At 50.6% G+C, this 22,867-nt stretch overlaps 1 protein-coding gene across 1 annotated transcript in view; it reads left to right on the plus strand.

Annotated features, from left to right (window-relative positions):
* APCDD1L (APC down-regulated 1 like) overlaps positions 1–22,867 on the plus strand; it is a 189,690-nt gene that overhangs the window by 158,746 nt on the left and 8,077 nt on the right. The window contains exon 3 of the mRNA XM_078650452.1: positions 1,986–2,514. Coding sequence (XP_078506578.1) covers positions 1,986–2,514 — 529 coding nt within the window. The remainder of the gene's footprint in view (positions 1–1,985; positions 2,515–22,867) is intronic.

Below are 22,867 nucleotides of genomic sequence, written 5' to 3' on the forward strand. Positions count from 1 at the left end.
TTTACGGGCAGCCTTAGACAACTGGCAATCAATACGCAAAATTCTAGATATCCCATATTATCATTCTCACGCCCCAATATGGGATTCTCCTGGCACCCCGGAATGCTTACAGGATCAACTTGCCCTTCCGTTGAAAACAGCAGGTTTCACTAAATGGGGGGATTTAAGTATTAATTCCACTTTACTGAGTTGGGAATCCCTATCAAATCTAATAGGAGGAACTATGACTAGATGTAAATTCTATCAGTTATCTGCTTGGTGGGGAAATCAGAACTGGTCTAGTGAGGAGGAGAGTTCTATTTTCGAACCAATCAGTAGAGAGAAGGGGTGGAAGAGAGAGGTTGCATTGTGGTATAGGACCCTATTGGGAACCAGAGATAACCAAGAAGCGGAAATTATTAAGTTATGGGATAACTCCACAGTACAGATTGAAGGAGATCTGTTAAAAGTATGGATGTACTCCTTTACCCTGTCTCAAAAAATCATAAAACCTTCAAACTTGCGAAGAAATCATCTTATTACGTCATACAGGGCGTATTGGACACCTGCAAAACTTTCTAAAATTGCAACGGAAGAATACCTATGTCCAAGATGTAAATCTCCAGCAGCGGACGATGGTCATATGTTTGTGGAATGTTCAGAACTAGTTAAGTATTGGAGGCAGGTGTGTGGGTTTCTTGAAGAAGTGCTATCAATACCAATAATTTATAGCCCTAGATTAGTTTTATTTGGTCTCTCACATGATTAGAACATAAAAAGCTATATTACACAGTTTATTTTTTACGTAGTCGTTATTGCTAGGAGGGAGATCTGCAAGGAGTGGAAATCTGAAAGTCCTCCAAAGTTTGTAGATTGTTTAAGTAATATTATGGCAGTAAGCCGCTTAGACTTGTTGTGTGGTGGGGCAAATTCAATAAAACTTTGGTCTGTACTAAATATATGGTGTGAGAAATGATATCCATAAGTCCAATGATTATGCTAGAGGTTAAATGGTCCGATCCTCCCAAAGTGGCAAGTAACATCGGAAATGGGAGTTGGATTGGAATTGACCTACCTCTGGGCAAACTCTAACGGCTCTCCAAAACACAAGGGCAGAAAAGGTTGCTTAGTGTCAGTGGCCTGGAGTAAGCTCATCTAGAGTTAATATCTACTGGTGGCATGTATGAGGACGAAAAAAAAAAAGCACTGCGGTGGAATTTGCGCTGCACTCAAGGGGTTAAATGTGTATAATTATTATTATCTTATGGCATTTAGTGCTCATGAAAGGGAGAACAGAACCCCATTCTTAGGCAGGTATTTGTTTGCTCCTACTGGTACAGTGTGGGCTAATAATTATAAATCTAAGTAACTGATTCATTGCTTATTTAGTACTGCATTTCTAATAACTGTAATCATTGGAAAATGACTCGGTGTTTATACGGTATTGCTTTGTTGTAATTCTGGAAATGCCAATAAACAAAAGTGTTGAATAAAGGCTAATTGGTAAAAAGCAAACTGAGAGTATACCTTTTAAAGCACCACCACCCCATCTCAGACTCACTTTTTATCTAAAATGTCTCTACTCCCTGAATGTTTGATTAACCCCTTCGCTGCGGGGGTTATTCCCCCGCAGCGCTGGGGGCAATGGGGGGCGCGCACAGCGCCCGCACGCTGATGACGAGCTCGTCATGAGGCACGGCGCTCCTGTGCTCATGACGAGCTCAGCTCGTCCCAGGTGCATTACCTGCCGTGGAACGCTCGCACAGCAGGGGAATTCTCCCTGCATGCGAGGGTTCCACGGCTCATGACGAGCTGAGCTCGTCATGAGCACCGGAGCGCCGTGGCTCATGACGAGCTCAGCTCGTCATGAGCATGGGAGGGGTTAATTGTTTATTGACAGACTGGAACATAATTCATTTTTAAGGAATTACACACTGAAAAAGGTATCAGTAAACTAACCGCCCTGAAGGGGGTGTTCATTGGTCTCTCTTTCTTCTCTGTTGCAGGTGTGAAGTCCGCCCTGGACCGGAGTTCCTTACCAGATTTTACACTTTTTACCCCAATCGCTTCTTTAAGGCCTATCAGTTCTACTACACAGACCGGCGCTGTCGGGATCCGTCCTACTCATTGGTGATCAAGGGCAAGATCCGCTTGCGCCAGGCCTCCTGGATCACAAGAGGGGCGACGGAGGCGGACTACCACCTGCAGAAAGTGGGCATCGTCTTCCACAGCCAGAGGGCGATGAAAGAGGTTGCGGCTTTACTAAATGAGACTTGTGCCGGGGCGGTGCCCGTTGGCAGGCCCTGGACCCCAGGGACACTTTATGAGCTCCTCAGCGCCAAGGCGGAGCGGGACTGCACGGCTGCCCTAGGCTTCTCCATGCACGAGCTCAGCCTGGTCCGGCTGGAGAAGCAATACCACCAGAAGCAGGACACGCTGGTGGCAGAGCTGTTTCTGGGGGACATTCATACCGAGAAGCGTGACAGGGTCCACTACCGTCCAACGGGCTATCAACGCCCCCTGCAGAGTGCCATGGTAAGCAATCCAATTACAGTGACCAAGCTTCCCGGATTTGCCAGGGCGGTCCTGATTTTTCACCTGCTGTCCAGGCAGATTTCAGGAAATTTTGCTCATGTCCCTGTTTGTAGAGAGGGTCGACTGAAAACAGCGGGAGGTGCTTTTATATGTTTTACAAAGCAGGGATAGTTAGCAGTTGTTTCAGGAAAGCAGTTTAATTAACAGGCAATTTACTGGGTTTCAAAATTGCATTTTATATATGTTCTAACTGCCTGTTCTCTAATTCTCTGCTGAGGAACGCTGTCATTCTGTGCACTCACGTGAAGTAAAATGGTAGTCCTTCTTCTATTTTTGTGAAACTGTTCCGGTTTTTGGCTTTGAAATTCTGGTCACCCTAAATCCAATACATTGGCAATGTCAGTAGCAGCGCATCATTTAGGCCACTCAGATCGGGCTTCCGCTTTCTCCTGGCTTCTAGAACCTTCTCATTTCCGGCAGTTAGAAGTTTCAGCACGAGCTCATGTTAGAATACCTCTTATGCCAGATGGTAAAACAAAATGGCTTCTCATTATCTGAGGTACATTGTGATTTAAGGAATTCGCCATGTTTCCTGATAGACAAGTGCTTTACGAAAAGCCTATATTTTGGGTTGGTTACGCAAAGCCTATATTTTGGGTTGGTTACGAAAAGCCTATATTTTGGGTTGGTTACGAAAAGCCTATGGGGTCCATTAGGATGTCGGGCGGATTGCCCCCGCCAGGGTGGCGGTGGCCACCACCACCCTGGCGGGGGCAATCCGCTCGACATCCGCATTCCAATTCCCCCCCGCCATATTAGGATGACGGGGGGACCGCGGCGGACGAAAACACCGTCCGCCGCTTTTCCGCCCCGGTCGCATGGCGGCCGGGGCGGTAATGGAACCATATGGTGGCGGTGTCTATCAGACACCGCCATCCATATTACGGTGCCTGTCTGCAGCTGCTTTTCCGCGGCGGCAATGCCGCCAAGGAAAGGCAGGCGGGGATTGCTGCGGGGGCCCCCTGCAGGGCCCCCAGGTTGCCGCCACTGTCGGGGGGCACATGGGGGGTACCTATGGTACCCCCCCACATTTGCATATGCAAAGCGGCAGGCACTGCGCGGTGCCTGCCGCTTTGCATTTGCAAATGCAAAAAAGCATTTTTAACATTGTGGCGGGCGGTGCAGAGTGCACCGCCCGCCACAATGCTAAAACTACAGGATGTGCCCGCCACTGTGGCGGGCACATCCTAATTTCCCCCACGGGACCCCCGCCCTTATGGCGGGCGGTCCCGTTTCCCACTATGGTGACGGGCGGACAAAGTCCGCCCGTCATCATAATGACCCCCTATATTTTTGGTTGGTTACGAAAAGCCTATATTTTGGGTTGGGGAAGAGTCAGTCACAGTATCCCCCTAAGCCTGGCCAGATTTAAACAGCACTTGGTTGTTGGGAAATTATATTTTAATTGCTCCCTTGTTTTCTTTCTGACATGCCGTTTTTCCGCACCAACCACCCCTTTCTAGGCGCGTGATGTAGCAACAGCACAGGCAACCTTATGCTGTGCCACCGGGACCATACAATAGAAAGCCGAAGAAAATTATCTCCTGGCAGTGAAGAGTTCGGAGTTTAGGGTTCATCTCCCGTGACCTCCTCGCCGCCATAAATATTGGCAGAAGGATCCCCAAAAGAGTCCATGAGTCACCAGCTAAACACCCGCCAAATGGAATTCCACTCTATCCATTCCCATGTGGGTTGGTGGCCCCTCACCTGGCAGGGGCGGCCTTAGGCATGTGCAAGCTGTGCACCTGCACAGGGCCACCAAACCCCAGGGGGCCACCATGCCAATATATATCCATAATATAATAATCCTCTGAGGATGGATACATATTTGCGTGGCGGCCCCTGGCAGGGATTTGGCGGCCACCAGCTCTATTCCACTTCCAAACACCCTGATCCCCCCCTCTTCACTGGCCTCCGCAATCCGCCCTGCCCGGACCCCCTCTCCCGGGGCCCTCTACCTACGCTCTCTGCCCAGGGCCGCCATGAGCCTAGAGCCACGCTTGCTCACCTGGACTTACTGGGTGCGGGAACACCAGACTCGATTTTACCGCCTGGAAACTCAGGCCTGTAAATAGATGTGAGAGAAGGACCCAGCCTATTGTTCAGCCCCTGTCTGACGCACCCATAGCACCTGGCAGGCCACCGACCCCCCTTCCCTTCCCAACCCTTGACAAGACCCTTCCCTCACCCCCCACAGAAGCCCCCCAGCTCTTATTTACCACAGGCGGTAAGTGTGAGCGTTAATCATCACAGAACTGGGAATACTGTATGGAATTCTGCCTGGTAAAAACTGGCCTACGCAGTTACTCACCGTAGAGAATAACTCGTAATTGCAGGAATTCCATGAGAAAAATCCGCCAGGTATCAATGATTCCGCGCCTCTGCAAATTTCCTCATGAAATTCAGCATTACTCGCTATCAGGCCGACTGAAGTCCCCAGGTGGCTCTAAAGCAGGGATATCAGTGTGTGGTATTAATATTATCACAGGGCAAGAAGGCGCTGGCAAAGGAGGCACCATTTAGCATCCCTTGTGCCAATCCACTTTGTGTACTTCTATACCCCCATGCAGTGGTCCAACTTTTATCTAAAAGTTCTAGAAGAGCAGTTCATTATCTCAAGCCCAGAGCAAACTGCTATGGCGTCTTGATTAAGGGTATTGGTTTGTATAGCACTCCATGCAAAACTTACTTGCTTCAATGCACACTGCAGGGAGTTGCCTGCTATGAGGTGGGGGTTCATCGTTAGGAGCACAACATCAGTGGATCTTTAGGTGTGGGGATCCTGATTACATTGGGCACTCTTTGCTGTGGCATATTGAGACATACAAACTTAAGGTAGGTGATGCACAGACCCCGCTGCGTCTGAAAAATATATACTTTGATTGTTTTTGCATAACATTGTTGGAAATGTTACACATTAATTTCACTTTCTAATTGTTTGATAGTGAAGTGCATTATAAAGACAACTCTTCTCTTTCCAGGGGACCCACAGCAGCTACAGTGTAGGAACTAGGAAAGGGACCAAGGAGTCATAGTCATGAAACCTGACCCAGACCAGTTAGGTTTTGTAGGAGGCAGAAACGTGTCAGATAGCACAAGACATGATGCTTCCTCAATAACCCTCTTGTTTTTAGCTCTGAGATATGGAAGTAACAATAAAAGTATAAATCTATATTTCCCACACAATAAGTAACAGTTGAGTGTCCTCCCAGATCTATTTTTATGCTCCCACTCATCCAACCTTTCAAGTGTTGAAGGAGACCCGACGCTAGACAGAAGAACATGTTATTTTCTAAGAGTAGCCCAATAATAAAGCATGCCACCATGTCTGGGTGAGGGTTTGCACCCTGTTTGGAGTAGATCCATAGGTACACCGATTCCTGCATGACCACCCAAGATTATTTGTTTACCACTCTCTAAGCTGTGGAACATTGTTTAATTATCAAACACATGTTTTTCAACCACATTGGTAACATATAGAGACTTAGGGGCATATTTGCAAGCCCCTTGCGCCGCTTTTGCGCAACCGTTGCATCACTTTTGTGACGCAGCGGTGGCGCAAAAGATGCGCCAAGGTAAGGGGTATTTACAACGTGCTGCATCTGGGAGATGCGTCACGTTGTAAAGCTCTGCGCCAGAAGGAGGCGTTCCTGCGCAGGGGGAGGCGTTCCGGTGCAGGAACGCCTCCTGAAAGTGGCTGAGTGAAATCTACAAGATTTCACTCAGTCATTTTGGTGCCCATGCTGCATCAAAACCCTGCGTCTGCTTGAAGCAGGCGTAAGGATTGACGCAGCATTGGAATAATAGGGCCCCCTGAGCATTGCTGGAGCTGCGTCGTGCTGGCGAGGCAACTCCAGCAATGCGACACTTTTATGGCACAGATGGGTGACGCATCTGTGCCGTTTTTGCCCCATGGTGCGCCGCATTGTAAATGCAGCGCAACCATGTTGGCGTAGGAATGGCGCACAATAAGTGGCGCATCCATGCTGATATGCAGGGATGCGCCACTTATTGTAAATATGCCCCATAATATTTTGAAAAAAATGTGCTGCCTTTATTTGCTCTATTTTTTTTAAAGTAAATGCTTCTGACATTACCAGTGAAACATCTGTATTATTTACTTGTTTATTTTACACCATATTATCATAAGTTTTAAGATAAAGAGCCTTAAAGTCCAAGCACGATGGAAGGTCATCATAAATCCTTTGGGCCAAACAAACAGAAGTCTCTATTTGCCATATTTCTGCTGTGCTCTCTGCACAAGGACAGGAGGCAAACCTTCGGAAAGAGCTGTAAAAATACAAGCCTGATTTTAGGCAAGAACAACCGATGGGACTTATGCAGCAAACATTGTGGCAATTTAAATAAAAATTTAAAAACAAGCCCATCCGGTTGCTGAGATGATGGGCATAATTAAAAGTCTGTGGGGATACCAGGTGTAGAGAGCCACCCGGCCTCTAAACAACATTGTATCAGATACACGCACACGCATGCCTTCACCTTCGGGACGGGCACGCCCCGAGGTATATAATAAAAGCGCGGAAGACCGCTCGGGGTCTTTCCGGCATACCTTCCAGCTAGTGTGTGTCCAGTCATTATTGTCTCCATACCACGTGCGAGGCCCTGACCTCGCGCTCTACACTGGCGACGAGGCCGGTACCGCCCCCGCGCGTGCCTGGCTACCTGCTGGAGCTGCTCGTTCCTTGCCTGCTGCCTCCTGCCTGCTGTGGCTGCATAGTGCCATCTCCGGCCGCGGAGCTCGTCCGCCGGCCTGCTGCCTTCGCTCGACATCGGCTCCCCGCCCACGCGCCTCCGGTGACGGAGCGTGTTCAGCCGGCGGGAGCTGCCTGGTGAGTGCGCAGTCCCTGCGGCCCTGCCTGGCCCCCCGCGCTACGAGCGCTGCTGCCTGGGGGCTCGTCCTCCGATCTGCGCGTGGCGCGAGCGCTCTTCACGAGGCGTGCTGCCCCGGCGGGGGAGGGGCGAAGTGGGGAGACGCTGCACGTCAGCCCCGAGGCCCGACCATGCGGAGCCTCCAACGCCTGCCCTGCCCTACGCCCTCACACGCTGTATTCTGCGCTACTGGGACAGCCAGCTCAGAGCTGACAAACAAGCCTTGGCTAAGCCAATTGCTGCCATATCCTGGGAATCAATTCAAGTCAATTGGACGGCCGCAGGGCCACGCCAACCTCAACAGAGGGCATCAGTGAGTGACCAACTGCCCACACGGTGCGCTGGACACCCGCGCAGGTGCCAACCCTGCCTCATACCGAACAGCGCGGCCAGCGCAAGTAAGGAGTGAACCGAAGGAGGGGTCACCAGCATGAACGACAACGCCACGGGAGGCGCGCCCACAGCGCCTGCCACGAATGCCGCGGTGCCAGGGCCCGCAGGCCCCCCTCAACGTCGTGACGCCGACACGCACGTGATCAGTCATGCCCATACTGGGGTGGCCCCCATTCCACCTTTCAGTGAGACTGCAGACCCCGCAACTGCGGCACCGCGATGGAAGGCGTGGCTGGGGCGTCTGAACTTGTACTTTAGAGGGACCCGAGAAACGGATGATACCGTGAAGAGATCGCTCTTGATCCTCTATGGAGGCCCGGAAATATACGACCTCTTCGAGTCCCTCCCGAACACCGGAGAGGATGGTGACTACGACGCGGCGGTGGCCGCGCTGAATACCCACTTTGACCCCCAAGTAAACACTGACTATGAATAATTCAAATTTAAGCGGGCATGGCAGACCGAGACCGAATCAGTGGACATGTACTACGCGAGGCTGCGCCGGCTGGCCAGCAGCTGCCCATTCGTCCACCCGCGTGCGGAGATCAAAGACCATATCATTGTGGGGTGTAGGTCAAAATTACTCAGAAAACTCATCCTCAGACAACCGGGAATCACGTTGGACGCCATCCTTGTCCTCACTCGCTCCCACGAACTGTCAGACTCAAGAGCGGACGAAATGGAGCTGGCGCTCCGGTCCCCCATAGCCCCGCAGGCCGCGCCCAAAATGGCGCCCATCAAAGAGGAAACCGTTGACGCGATACAAAGAAGACCAACGGGCGGACGAGCACGACAGTGGCAACCTCGGGATATTCAATGTGCGTACTGCGGCGGAGACCACGCAGCGACCGCCGTGTGCAACGCGAAAGGAAAGACCTGCTCGAAGTGTGGCAGGCTCAATCACTTTGCCGCCGTGTGCCAAGGAGGAAGATACAGGCCCAATGCACAGAGATCACGAGGTGGATATGGGCCTCGGTCAATGACTACAAGGGTGAGACAACTATCACTAGAACCAGAACACCCACCTCCTGACACGCATGCCCAAGACCGAAGGCCGCATTATGAAGATGAGGAGGATGACGAAGTGTTTGTAATATCATACGTCAGCCGGATCTCTACCCGGAAAAGGCCACCCCCCATGTGCACGATATCCGTGGAAGGCTCAGAAATCAGGGCACTCATCGACACTGGAGCCTCAGTGAATGTCATGGACTCTGACCAGTATGACCAAATGTCGCCCAGACCCACACTTACCCCGTCGAACGCCCGAATATACACCTATGGGGGCACAGAACCCCTGCCGCTGCGCGGTGTCATTAGCACCACCATCAGAAATGGAGAATACACTACAGAGGCCCGATTCCACATTACCGAAGGAAAGAAAGGAACATTGCTCAGCTGCAACACAGCGGAAGATCTAGGATTGGTTTTCTTCGCCAACCAGGTCCATCAATCACATGCCGACAATATGTTAAAAGAATTCCCAGCTCTCTTTATTGGCCTTGGGAAGCTCAAAGGCAAGAAAGTCAAACTGCACATAGAGACCTCCATTCGTCCTGTCGCGCTGCGACACCGAAGAGTACCATTTAACCTCCGCCCTCAGGTGGAAGAGGAGCTAAAGAGGCTCGAAGATCTAGACGTCATCGAGAAGGTGTCGGGACCGACTCCATGGGTATCCCCGCTGGTGGTGGCCCCCAAACCCAAACAGCCTGGCGCCATCAGGCTGTGCGTCGATATGAGACTGCCGAACGCCGCCGTGAAAAGGGAGCGTCACATCACGCCCACCATGGACGACATCGAGCGAAATGCTCATTCTATCAGGAAGCCGTGGACTTCTTTGGCTACAGGTTCACGCGCGAAGGGCTCCGAATTGACCCGAAAAAGGCAGAAGCTATCCAGAATGCCAGCATGCCCAGGAACTCTTCTGAAGTAAGAAGCTTCCTCGGGATGGCCACATACTGTGGCCGATTCATACCCAACCTAGCAGATCTGGCCGAGCCCCTCCGAACACTCACAAGACAGGATCAGGAGTAGGAATGGACATGCGCGGCGAACCAAGCCTTTCAGGAAATCAAGGCGAGCCTTCTGGACAAGACCACGATGGCCTACTTCCAACCGCGCAGGAAACCCGAACTGGTCGTAGACGCAAGCCCGCTAGGCCTTGGGGCAGTCCTGCTACAGGGATATGGCCGGGATGAGTGGAAGCCCGTGGCGTACGCGAGCAAGGCCCTCACAGACATTGAAAATGCGGTACGCTCAAATCGAGCGAGAGGCATTAGCCATCAAGTGGGCCTGCCACCATTTTCACTTATACCTCTGCGGCCAGCCCTTCACCATCGTAACCGACCACAAGCCGCTCCTACCACTGTTCACAGGATCCTCCAGACTCGCTCCCCTGCAAATTGAACGATGGGCAGTCCAGCTACAAGGCTACAACTTCACCCTGGTCTTTCGGCCGGGCGCCCACAATCCAGCAGACTATCTATCCAGACACCCAGATGTAACCCGAAAAGCAATGCCGCTGGCAGATGGGCAAGTCATGGAAGAGTTTGTCCACATGGTGTCCATGGCTGCTTGCCCAGAGACACTCACCCTGCCGGAGATAGGGGAGGCCACCGCTGACGACGAGACTCTGACCCGAGTCAAGAAAGCCCTTGAGAATGGAAGTTGGACTCGGTTTCTGGATGGATCGCAAGGACTTCGACCGGAAGTAAGCCACGCCCGACAACAGGTATGGCAGATCCGCCATGAGTTGAGCATCGGAGACGAAGGAATCATACTGCGAGGACATCTCATCGTGGTGCCCGCGAGCCTCCAGCAACGCATACTTACGATAGCCCACGCGGGCCACCAAGGGACAGCCAAAACGAAAAGCCCGATTGCGCAACAAAGTATGGTTTCCAGCCATGGATCGCATGGTGGACGACATGGTGCGATCCTGTCACGCATGCACCATCACAGGGTCAGATCCAGCTCCGGCCCCAGTCATCACTAAAGAAGCGGCGACAACACCTTGGACTCAGCTGAGCATAGACTTCAGGAGCTTCCCGGATGGCCGACACACGTTGGTTGTAGTTGACTCGTTTTCTAAATTTCCTGTCGTGGAATTGCTCTCATCCACAGCATTCGGGCAAGTCAAGAAAGCGCTGGACCACATCTTTGCCACAATGGGGCTCCCAGAAGAAGTGAAATCGGACAATGGGCCGCCTTTTCAAGGGAGAGAATTCCAAGCATATCTGGAAGGACTGCGGATAAAACACCGGAGAATCACACCATTGTGGCCGCAAGCGAATGGCGAAGTGGAAAGACTCATGCGGACTCTCAATAGGGCACTCCGCATTGCTGTCAACGATGGCAAAGACCCAGAGGCTGCTTTGGACCAATTCCTAAGTGCATACCGGCAGACCCCACATAGTACCACACAATGTGCACCCGCACATGTCCTGTTCAAGAGGGCCCCGAGGGGCAACATCCCCACGTCCTCCACTTGGACCCCGGAAGAGAGAGACAGTGCTGCAATCCAGTTGAGGAGAACCGTCACAAATCAGAAGGCAAGCGAGGGGAGACATGCCAGACAACCTGGACTACACGTAGGAGACACCGTGGTGGTGCAAGATCGCCACCCAGGATGGAAATTCAGAACCCCATTTGAACCGGAAAGATGGACCGTTGAGAAGATTCGGGGAACGATGGTGACTGCCCGTCTCGGCCAACAGACAGTCACCCGCAACGTGTCTTGCTTCAAAAGAATAGGGAGACCGGATGGTGTTCCCAGAGACACTGATGAAACAGTCGATGCAGACTCAGGCCGTCAGGACGACGTAGGACCCGGGGACCAAAACCCGGTGTCCCACCCTAACCATGACAGGCCAGGCGGAGACGGACGTCAACCCATCAGTCCCCGAAGTGAGACATCTGAGCATACACCTTCAGCTCGGGACGACGAAGCAACCCCGGCCGGGGCTGCTGGATCTCCTGTCCGGCACAATCACAGATATCACCTGCGGCCCAATCCCGGGCCCAGCCAAAGGCTCCGAGACTTTGTGTGGACTTCCCCTTAGTTAAGTGCAAGAGCAGTCTGTAAAATGAACTAAATTGAAGGAGGGATGTAGAGAGCCACCCGGCCTCTAAACAACATTGTATCAGATACACGCACACGCATGCCTTCACCCTCGGGACGGGCACGCCCCAGGGTATATAATAAAAGCGCGGAAGACCGCTCGGGGTCTTTCCGGCATACCCTCCAGCTAGTGTGTGTCCAGTCATTATTGTCTCCATACCACGTGCGAGGCCCTGACCTCGCGCTCTACACCAGGGTCTACCGCGTTGCCTAATAATCACCCAGCTTTCCTAGCTGCAGAAATACTGGACTTGATTTTAGGAGCCAATATTTCCAGCCAGTTAAGTATCATGAGGCTTTGGGAGGGACATCTTAAGGATTTTGGGGTCCCTGGGCCCCACCTTTTTTGGGAGCCCTTGTTTGGAACCAATTTCAGCTCTTCAGTGATGTGCGCCGAAGGTGCGCCAAAGGTAAGCCCGTCTACGCCCGTCCGCGCCAAGCCCGCGCCCAGCGCCAGAACCCCTGGCTCCCGCAACGCCCAGCCCTCTCGCATCACTTACGATGCCACCACCCTCCTAGCCCTTAACCCCGGCCGTTCCCCCAACTGCGTCCAAGCCGCACCTGGACACACCCATGGACCCTTCTCTTGCAACTCCTGCAAGTTCGACGGCACCAAAACCAACTCCTCATCCACCTCCACCAAACAGAGACCTGACACCAACCACCTAAAATGCATCCTGCTCAACACCCGCTCGGTACACAGACACGCCATCGACCTCTGGAATCTACTAGACACCATCTCACCGGACGTCGCCTTCCTAACAGAAACATGGATGAATGCCTCTTCAGCCCCAGACATCACCATTGCCATCCCGGAAGGATACAAGATCATCCGTAAGGACCGCACCGACCAAACTGGAGGAGGCATCGCATTCGTCCATAAGAACTCCATCCGCATCTCAACCAGCTCAGACGTCAACCTTGCCAGCGCCGAACACCTCCACTTCCAGATCCACATCGACCCCAAGACTACACTCAGAGGCACCCTCCTCTACCGGCCTCCAGGACCCCGTGCACAATTCAGTGACGACATCACTGACTTTATTACCCCACACGCCCTCCCCTCCAAGGACTACATTCTATTGGGAGACCTCAATTTTCACCTGGAAAAGAGCAACGACAGCAACACCACCACCCTTCTGGACAATCTCGCCAACCTCGGACTCAAACAACTTGTCACTACCCCCACCCACATGGCAGGTCACACACTTGACCCTATCTTCACCTCCAGCATACATATCTCATTCAGTCACACCACAACTCTTCATTGGACGGACCACAGCTGCGTTCACTTTATCTACAATAAGACCACAATCCACAACCATCCTCAACCCACCCTGCGAAGAAACTGGAACAAAATCACCATCGACCAGATCTCCTCATTGCTTCTTCTAAACCCCCCCGCCCACTCCTCAAACCCCGACCAAGCAGCCATTAACCTCACCCAATGGCTATCCAACAGCGCCGACATCCTAGCACCGCTGAAAAAACGTCAAACCAAACCAGGCAGCAAAAACGCCTCCTGGTTCAACGATGATCTTAAGAAATCGAAGAAACTCTGTCGCTCCCTCGAGAAGGCCTGGAAAAAAGACCCAAACACCAACACCAGGGACGCCTTCAAAAACGCCACCCGCATACACCACCAACTAATCCGGTCTGCCAAGAAAGCCGCATTCAAAGACCGACTAGATAACAACGCCCACAACAGCAAGGAATTATTCAACATCGTCAAAGAATTTACCAACCCATCAGCCAACTCCAACGACATCACCCCCTCCCAAGCCCTCTGCGACTCCCTAGCTTCCTTCTTCCACAACAAAATCGCTGACATCCACAACAGCTTCGACAACCAACCCGGAGACCAACCCACCCAACCTTCAGCAGGACCTTCACCCCCCTTGAACATCCTTAACGACTGGAACCCAATCTCCACTGAGGACACCATCCGCCTGATGAACTCCATCCACTCATGATCCCCAACTGACCCATGCCCTCACCACATCTTCAACAAAGCAGACTCCATCATAGCACCACACCTCCGAGACGTCATCAACTGCTCACTCAACTCCGCCACCTTCCCGGATAGCTGGAAACACGCCGAACTCAGCGCCCTTCTGAAAAAACCCACAGCTGACCCCACCGAACTCAAAAACTACCGCCCCATCTCGCTTCTTCCATTCCCGGCCAAAGTCATCGAGAAAGCTGTCAACAACCAGCTCGCCACCTTCCTCGAAACCAACAAATCCCTCGACTCCTCACAGTCCGGCTTCAGAGCCAAACACAGCACTGAGACCGCACTTATCGCAGCAACAGATGACATTTGAACTCTACTGGACAATGGAGACACAGTCGCCCTCATCCTCCTCGACCTCTCCGCTGCCTTCGACACAGTCTGTCACAGCACCCTTCTACAGCGCCTCAGAAACATCGGAATCCAAGGAAAAGCACTGGAATGGATCACCTCGTTCCTCACCGGAAGAACCCAGAGAGTGCGCCTCCCACCATTTAAGTCAGAGGCCTCTGAAGTCATCTGTGGCGTGCCACAAGGATCGTCACTCAGCCCCACCCTCTTCAACGTATACATGAGCCCCCTTGCGGCCATCGCTCGCCAACACAATCTCAACATCATCTCCTACGCGGACGACACTCAACTGATCCTCTCACTCACCAAAGACCCTAACACCGCCAAAACCAACTTACACGAAGGAATGAAAGAAGTAGCCGAGTGGATGAAGCACAGCCGTCTGAAACTGAACTCAGACAAAACAGAAGTGCTCATCTTAGGCATCTCCCCCTCCGCCTGGGATGACTCTTGGTGGCCAGAGGCCCTTGGAAAAGCACCCATCCCGACGGACCACGCACGGAACCTGGGCGTCATCCTGGACTCCTCACTCTCGATGACCAGACAAGTCAACGCCGTTTCAACATCTTGCTTCAACATTCTTCGCATGCTCAAAAAAACATTTCGCTGGATCCCCACCGAAACTAGAAAAACGGTCACCCACGCACTAGTCACGAGCCGCCTGGACTACGGAAACACCCTATACGCCGGTACCACCGCAAAACTCCAGAAAAAACTCCAACGCATCCAGAACGCTTCAGCCAGGCTCATACTAGACATCCCGCGTAAAGAACACATCTCTGGTCACCTGAAAAACCTCCACAGGCTCCCCGTAAATAAGAGGATTACTTTCCGCCTCCTAACCCACGCACACAAAGCACTTTACGAACTTGGACCCGAATGCCTCAACACACGACTGTCCTTCTACACCCCCTCCCGTCAACTACGATCCTCCAACCAAGCCCTCGCCACTGTACCCCGCATCAACAAAACCACCATGGGAGGTAGATCCTTCTCCTACCTATCAGCTAAAACTTGGAACTCACTTCCCACTCACCTTCGCCTTACTCAAAACCACCTAGCATTCAGAAAGCAACTTAAAACCTGGATATTCGACAAGTAATTCCACACCCTTCCTCAAGCGCCTTGAGACCCTATGGGTTTGTAGTGCGCTATATAAATCTCTTGACTTGACTTGACTTGACATGTGTGTTTTCAATATTGTAACATCAGCACCTCAAAAATATCACTACAAATAATCTGTGTGACACCCTCCCATTTCTAACATGTGATGTTTTGATCTAAAAGAACATTTTTAATGGATGTTGGATGAAACATAAACACATTTCTCTGCAAAAAGTCTGTAATAGACTCTCACGCATCACCAACATTAAAAATAAATTAAGGGGAAATGGTATTTAAAACAATCTGATTTAGAATTATTCACGGCCATTGAGGAAAGACTCTTCAGAACAGAACTGACTCGATCAGGGTGGCCCTAAAAGGCTGGCGCCCTGAGCCAGAGCCCACTTTGCCCATCCCTTAACCCCTTGGCCGTGGCGGTAATTCCGCCGCGGCCTAGGGGGGAGGTCACGCGGCGCCGCCATGCTCGTGACAGAACCACTCCGTCACGAGTCGCGGTGGCGCTGTGCTTGTGACGGAATGGTTCCCTCACGGCCCCGCCCGCCTAATAGAACGCTCAGCGCAGGCGCCGTGATGGAACCATTCCGTCACCAGCACAGCACCACCATGGCTCGTGACGGAATGGCTCCGTCACGAGCATGCAAGGGGTTAAAACGTCTCTGGCTTTTCGCTGTAAGAAAAGTCAAGGTCCAGCCCCATCTCCACCCTGACTTTTTTGGGTCTGGCTTGACTGCGCAGCTGTCGACAGACAATTATGTGAGCATCACTAGAGACTGCACTGTGAGTCAATGGTGAGCATAAGTTGCGGTGCACTGTTGCACCGCCTCCGCTGACGGAATCTGACAAAATGCATTTTTGCTGGTGGTCCTTGGACTATGTCACTTTGGTATTTTACATTAATACATCGTTTTTTGCAATTTCAAAGCCAAGTTCCCTAAAACAGCTGTTTTCAAGGGGGTGGGGACCAAAGAGTGTGGAAGTGTATATGAGGTAATGCTGATGTCAACACTGGGGGTCTCTCCCCGGCCAACAGATTGCTTCTGGTGATTTACAATCCATCGTTTCCCTTGGACCTGCTTTGCAAGCTCTACAGGTGGAAAGAGCATAATTTCCTAAGCCTGGGAGCTCTGCACTGCATTGTGCAACAGCCCAACAGGCCTGATGTCATTTCCTCTCCTTCCTTCCGCGTGTGGAATAAATGAGTTTCTGAAGCTGTGGTATTGACTGGAACCAGAAGGCAACACCTCTCGGGGAGCTGGGAACTCCACAGCACCCCCTCCCAAAAGGACAACCATGTTGTTGGAAAATCTTGGAAAGGTGCTTGGCTAATCCATCAAAGAGTGGGCAGTTTAATGTTTGGTGGGGTGAGAATTATGCGATGAAATTGCAGAATCACCGAAGTGCTTTGAACCTCGAGGGTTTGGAAAACCCTCTGCTGCAGATCTTAACGCCAAAGAATTTGATTGGTGATGCCTGTTAAGAAGTGGCATCTCTAGACGTGATTTTAGGGCCACAACGCGCCACAGATGCAACTGGTGGTGGCACCTCCAATCCGAGATTGTGAACTTTTGCGCATGTACTTCATGCGATGGGACTTTGCGTGCTGGGACATGTAGTTTCAAAGGTATATTACTATAAGGGGGCATTGAAGACTCATCACATAAACAACAGACCTGGCTTTTCTGCCCTTCGCTACATGGGTCCTGTTGGCCACCATGTGTTTATCATTTTTTAGATTTGAACCAACACGAGTTGAATAGTACAGTGTCTCAAGTCACAAAGTTAAGCTTGTACTAGCCTAACATGCAAATGATTTTGGATTAACTAAGGATCACTGGCAGGCCCGCGTTATTAAGGTGACCAGTTGACTCCATGCAACTAAGACTGCAATCCTTGGTATTTATTTCACCACGTAATGTTGCATGGTGGTTTCAGTCTAATTACAATGAATAGCAGCGGCGGCTGCTACCAATTCAACCTGAAGGGGCAGCCCGGAGCAAAAAAAAAAATCACTCACCTTTCGCGGACGGCCGCCGCGATCTGCTCCGGTGCAGCGCTGCTCCTCTGCTCCCGGCACTCGAATACCCATGAGCGCGGGCTCCCAGAGCTCACCCAATCCCAGCGCTTCTCCCAGCATGAGAGAAGCTCTGAGATTGAGCAGAGCGGGCTGGTCTCACGCTCCAGCAGTGAGTGCGAGCCTGTGCCCTGAGCACTGGGGATATCTCCAAGGGAAGGACCTGAAGATATCCAAGTGCGCATGTCGGTTTTGCTGGCCATGGACGGCCGGCCAAACCAACAGATGCACTTTCAGTGCATACCACCACTCCCCTCCGCTGCTGACGTGGCATGGCCCCACTCCACCCACACCAAAAATAAATTAAAGGAAAATGGTATTTAAAACAAGTGATTTAGAATTATTCAAGGACATTGAGGAAAGACTCTGCAGAACAAAGCTGACTCGATCAGGGTGGCCCCTGAAAGGCTGGCACCCTGGGCCAGAGCCCACTTTGCCCATCCCTTAGATCGTCTCTGGCTTTTCGCTGTAAGAAAAGTCAAGACCCAGCCCAATCTCCACCCTGACTTTTTTGGGTCTGGTTTGACTGTGCAACTGTCGACAGACAATTATGTGAGCATCACTAGAGACTGCACTGTGAGTCAATCGTGAGCATAAGTTGCGGTGCACTGTTGCACCGCGTCCGCTGACGGAATCTGACAAAATGCATTTTTGCTGGTGGTCCTTGGACTGTGTCACTTTGGTATTTTACATTAATACATCGTTTTTGCAATTTCAAAGCCAAGTTCCCTAAAACAGCTGTTTTCAAGGGGGTGGGGACCAAAGAGTGTGGAAGTGTATATGAGGTAATGCTGATGTCAACACTGGGGGTCTCTCCCCGGCCAACAGATTGCTTCTGGTGATTTACAATCCATCGTTTCCCTTGGACCTGCTTTGCAAGCTCTACAGGTGGGAAGAGCATAATTTCCTAAGCCTGTGAGCTCTGCACTGCATTGTGCAACAGCCCAACAGGCCTGATGTCATTTCCTCTCCTTCCTTCCGCGTGTGGAATAACCCTAGACTCGGGATTAGAAGTCAAAAATAAAATGACATGCATTTCAGCAGTGGGGCGACGCTCCTCCGCCATTGCGGCGGAGCCGCCCATGCATGAATGACTACAATTGGACTATACCACTGGATTAATGTGTCCCATTATTGCTCCACAGCCCAGGCTTTTTTTCACTGTCAGATCTCTCCACAGCCTCTCAGTGCTTAATTTGTAAAAAACAGAAGTGCAGGTGCTGAAAATTTTGCCAAGGAGGCCATCGCTCACTTCTTTCTGCGGTGAGCCCCACTTTCAACACTCTCACTGCCTCAATCTCTATCTTCTAACCGTGATCTGTTGTCTGTCCCCTAACTCTTTGCTCTAAGAGTCCATCCTCTCACCTCTCTAATTGTTTTCTGTCATCTTTGTCACACCCTGTATTTCTGATTTGCCCTCTTTTCATTTTAGCCCTGCCCTTTTTTCTCTTCACTTTTATCCATGTTCAGCTCTCTCTCCCCTCGATCTTGGCTCTTTACTATCACTCTCTAGCAGTGATTAGCTGTGTCTCTGTTTTATCATTTGTCTGCTTTTTTTCTTCTGTCCTGTCTTCCACATCCTTTCATTCTATCTTCTCTCTTCTTAATGCTCTCTTCTTCACATCATGGCTGCTTTCTCTTTGCATCTGATTTGCTCGCCTCCTTTTCTTCTACTTTGCTCCGTTTTATCTCTCTCCTCTCTTGTTGTTTCTTCTCCTTTTTACTCTTGCTGTCTCTCATCTCTAACACTGCTGCTGCCTGTGACCCCTGTCGTCAGCCTGTACATGTCCCTGCTATTTTGAACTCTGCGTTTTCCTGTTGTCATTCCTAAAGAAGCGGAAAATGACGTGTTTTACAAAAACAAAATGTTCACAAAATAAAAATGCTTTTTTGCATATATTAATCAGTGTGGTATGACTGGGTTTATTGCGGAACAGGCGGCTGCTCGAGCACAGCAGGTCATGTCCCTGCTAGTGCTGCCTGTAATTAGTAGGTCCAGGGATGGCGACGGCATCGGCATCCACTACTCAGCTTGCTGTGACCCTGCCGGCTACAGCACAGGCATTGTCCCGCAGCAGTAATGCTGCCAATGCAGATAAGTATGGCTGTGGTGCCTACTGGACTCACTCACGCTCAGCAATTACCATGCTGGGTTGCAGCACACAGATTCTACAGGTGATGCCATGGTGCACAAAAGTTGTGTTGGGCCACAGCTGCATCGAGCACATTGGGGATAGCAGCAATGCAGGGCTGCCGGATATGCTAGTCTGGCTACGCAACAAGTGGACAGGCACTTACTTTCATTTATTCTTCATCAAGAGCCCTCACTCACTCCCAAGTTCCAAAGCTCTCTTGCAGCTTCCTTGCCTCAACTCCGTCATGAGCCAGCCCCAGCTACAATTATCCAATGGGAGGTTTAGGCTCAGGCAGTGGCAGGGTGCAGCAGACTAGGGGAATAGAATGGAAGCCATAGTGTGTCGATGACTTCTTGGATTTGTGATTTTCAAACAACAGTGGTCCCCAAGAGTATGTAGGATCAGGTTTTTAGATAAAACATAGGCCACAATGGGAGCTATATTTGGCCACTGTCCAGCCGGACAGGGTATTTTATTTTCTTACAATTGAAAAAATAAAGGAATATGAAAACAGGCACAGTCCTGTACCGTGTTGGGAACAAACAGGGAAGGGGAATTTTAGGCAAGAAGGAGCATTATTGGCCACTTGTAATTCAGTATAGGTTGTAAGTATTGCCAAACACGTGCTAGACACAGCATGAATCAAACATAATAGTTGGGCTGTGAAAACACTTCAAACAAGTCGACGTTTCGATCCCGTATGCTCAATAGTGTGGGATCATCATCAGGACTAACAATAAATACATTTGCTTGCCTGGTATATACATTTTAACACACAACCGCCTTCGTGTCACGTGCACATTCGTGCTCATTCATTCTGTGCCTCTAGGGGTAGTTGCTTACCCATGTGGGTCGGAGGGGTTCAGGGAATTGTTTGTTAATGTTAGACACTTGAAATTACGTGTCTCCTGTTTATAATTCTAGGTTATTACACTTGCTTCGCCAAGGATTCAATCGAATAATTGCTTGAGGGGGGATGGCCTTCGAGGTCCAATGGTGGCTCTCACGGGTCTTCGGAGTGTGAATCCTCCGTGATGTACGTTATCCCTGGGTGCACTGCCGGATCGCAGTCACATCTTGGATTTGTGATCAGCTTCAATAACGTGGAGATACACAATCATGCCTGCCTGGACAGGCATATGCCAGCCTGCCTATGAACATTTACCAGCCAGTCACCATGCAATGTATGTTATTCTTTTTATTTTGAATTTGAACAATTAATATTGAGACCACCACCTGCAGGGTCAGAAATTGTAGCTCCAGCCCTGTGAAAGAAGTGCCGGTGCTGAGCACCTGAAAGCACCTGCTCAAATTAAGCACTGCAGCCTCTGCATCTCTCCACTCTCCCATTTCTCTGCAGCCCCATCTATCCAGAGTCTTAGCTGCTCTTCACTGCCCCATCGATTTACCGAACCTTAATTCTTTCACTCTTACATCTGTCAGCAGCTCATATATTATCAAATTAGTGGACAGAGGCACAGGGAGAACAACTTTGAACCAAGAAACAAAGGGCCTGATTGACGTTATGGTGGGCAAGCCGCCAACTGCCAGGGTGGCCAAGGTCATTGCTTCCGTCACCCTCATCGGTCTTGTGTCCGCCATATCTAAAGATCACCTTGAGCCCTGCAGTGATCGCTGCCTTCACAGGAGCCACCGCTATCAAGTTTCAAGAGCTCATTAGCTCACTAGGAATCAGCCATCGGAAGATGCACTCCGCCAACCTTAAGCCAACGAGAAAATTGAAAGGTTTATGTGAACAGTAAACAATGTACGAAGACTGTGCATTGAGCAAGATAGTAACTTTGAGTGTGTAGTCCACCATTTCCTCCAAATGTACTGTAACAGTCCACATTGCGTAGGTAAGCGAGCTCCAACGCCACTGTTTGGGCGATCGCTCAAGGACACTATCCTTGCATCGTCCAACTGGAGACCTACATCGCCTAACCAATGCATGAACCAACATAGCAGAAAAATAAATGATGATGCAGTCAAGTAAAGTGATGCTCTCCAGTGTTAGAGACATTCAAGGTGGCTATGTCATGGTGGTGTGAATCCGACACTCAACAGGCGAGTTCAGACTACTATTTGAGAGGAAATCTTGGGAAGTCCTTGAAGTACAAGGCATCATGAGTACAGCAAAGCAGCTGAATGAAACAGTTACTCTTGACATTCCCTGCTTCAAGAAATGGCAAGGCACAATCATCCTGGAGAGGTGTAATGAGTGAGTCCCCTTCAGCCAAGTGGGCTTAGTGGTTGACCCAATCGACACACCATCAATCACCTTCCTGACTGATCATTGAAGTGTGGACTGCTCTGAAGGAAACCATGCCTCCACCAGAAACCAGAGTGATCCTATTAAGCGTCAACCAGGGAAAATACCAACTAGAACAAACCCGAGCCCGTCCAAATGACTGAGGGACTTAGAATGATGATTCAACCACACAGGACTCCGTATAATGACAGTTATAAATGCACCTGTTTCTTAATTTAAAATTATGCTGGAGAGTGATGTAGTGTCATCCACACTTTCTCGTGACGTCAGGTGCAGCATCAAGATAGAAACGTAGGTGTTACATCAAACACACCAAAGACTATGAGAGGAATGCCTGCAAATAGTCACTCAGGTAGCATTCCAAGCCATCATTTTTGCCCACTGTGCCCTTTTCGACAGAAGTCCACCTTATGCAAACCAGTACTGACAGTGCTTCTCATGAGAACTGTCCATCCTGAACTGCCAGGCGAGGCCCCTCCAGAAGGGACAGCTAGCAGCCCCAGACCTGTTGTGGCCTCTCTACCCTTTGCCACTTAAGGCATTACATCAAGAGCATGAAAGTTGACATGTGAATGGTAGCAAATAGTCTAAACACTGTCAGTCGAGCAAAATAGCATTCCAATCCATCGTTTTTAGCCCACTTTTTTGCCGATGGGCACACCCAGATGTGAGTCCTGTGCTCACTGTGCCACTGGATCCAACCTGCACCCTCCTGACGTGGCTCCAATAGGCCAACACCAGTCTGGGCTTACTTGTGTTACAGGTCAGAGAGAACCTGACAGGCAGTTCACTCTGGACTGTCTCTATTGGAGCACAGAGCCAAGACTGATTTGCATATGGCTGGTTCCAGTCTGGGGTGGCAGAGTGGGCAAGAAATTGATGGACTAGAATGCCCCGACTAATTACCAGTTTCTGAGATTAATTC

Source organism: Lissotriton helveticus, chromosome 7 (genome assembly GCF_964261635.1).
Source record: "Lissotriton helveticus chromosome 7, aLisHel1.1, whole genome shotgun sequence".
In the NCBI taxonomy this organism is placed as follows: domain Eukaryota; kingdom Metazoa; phylum Chordata; class Amphibia; order Caudata; family Salamandridae; genus Lissotriton; species Lissotriton helveticus.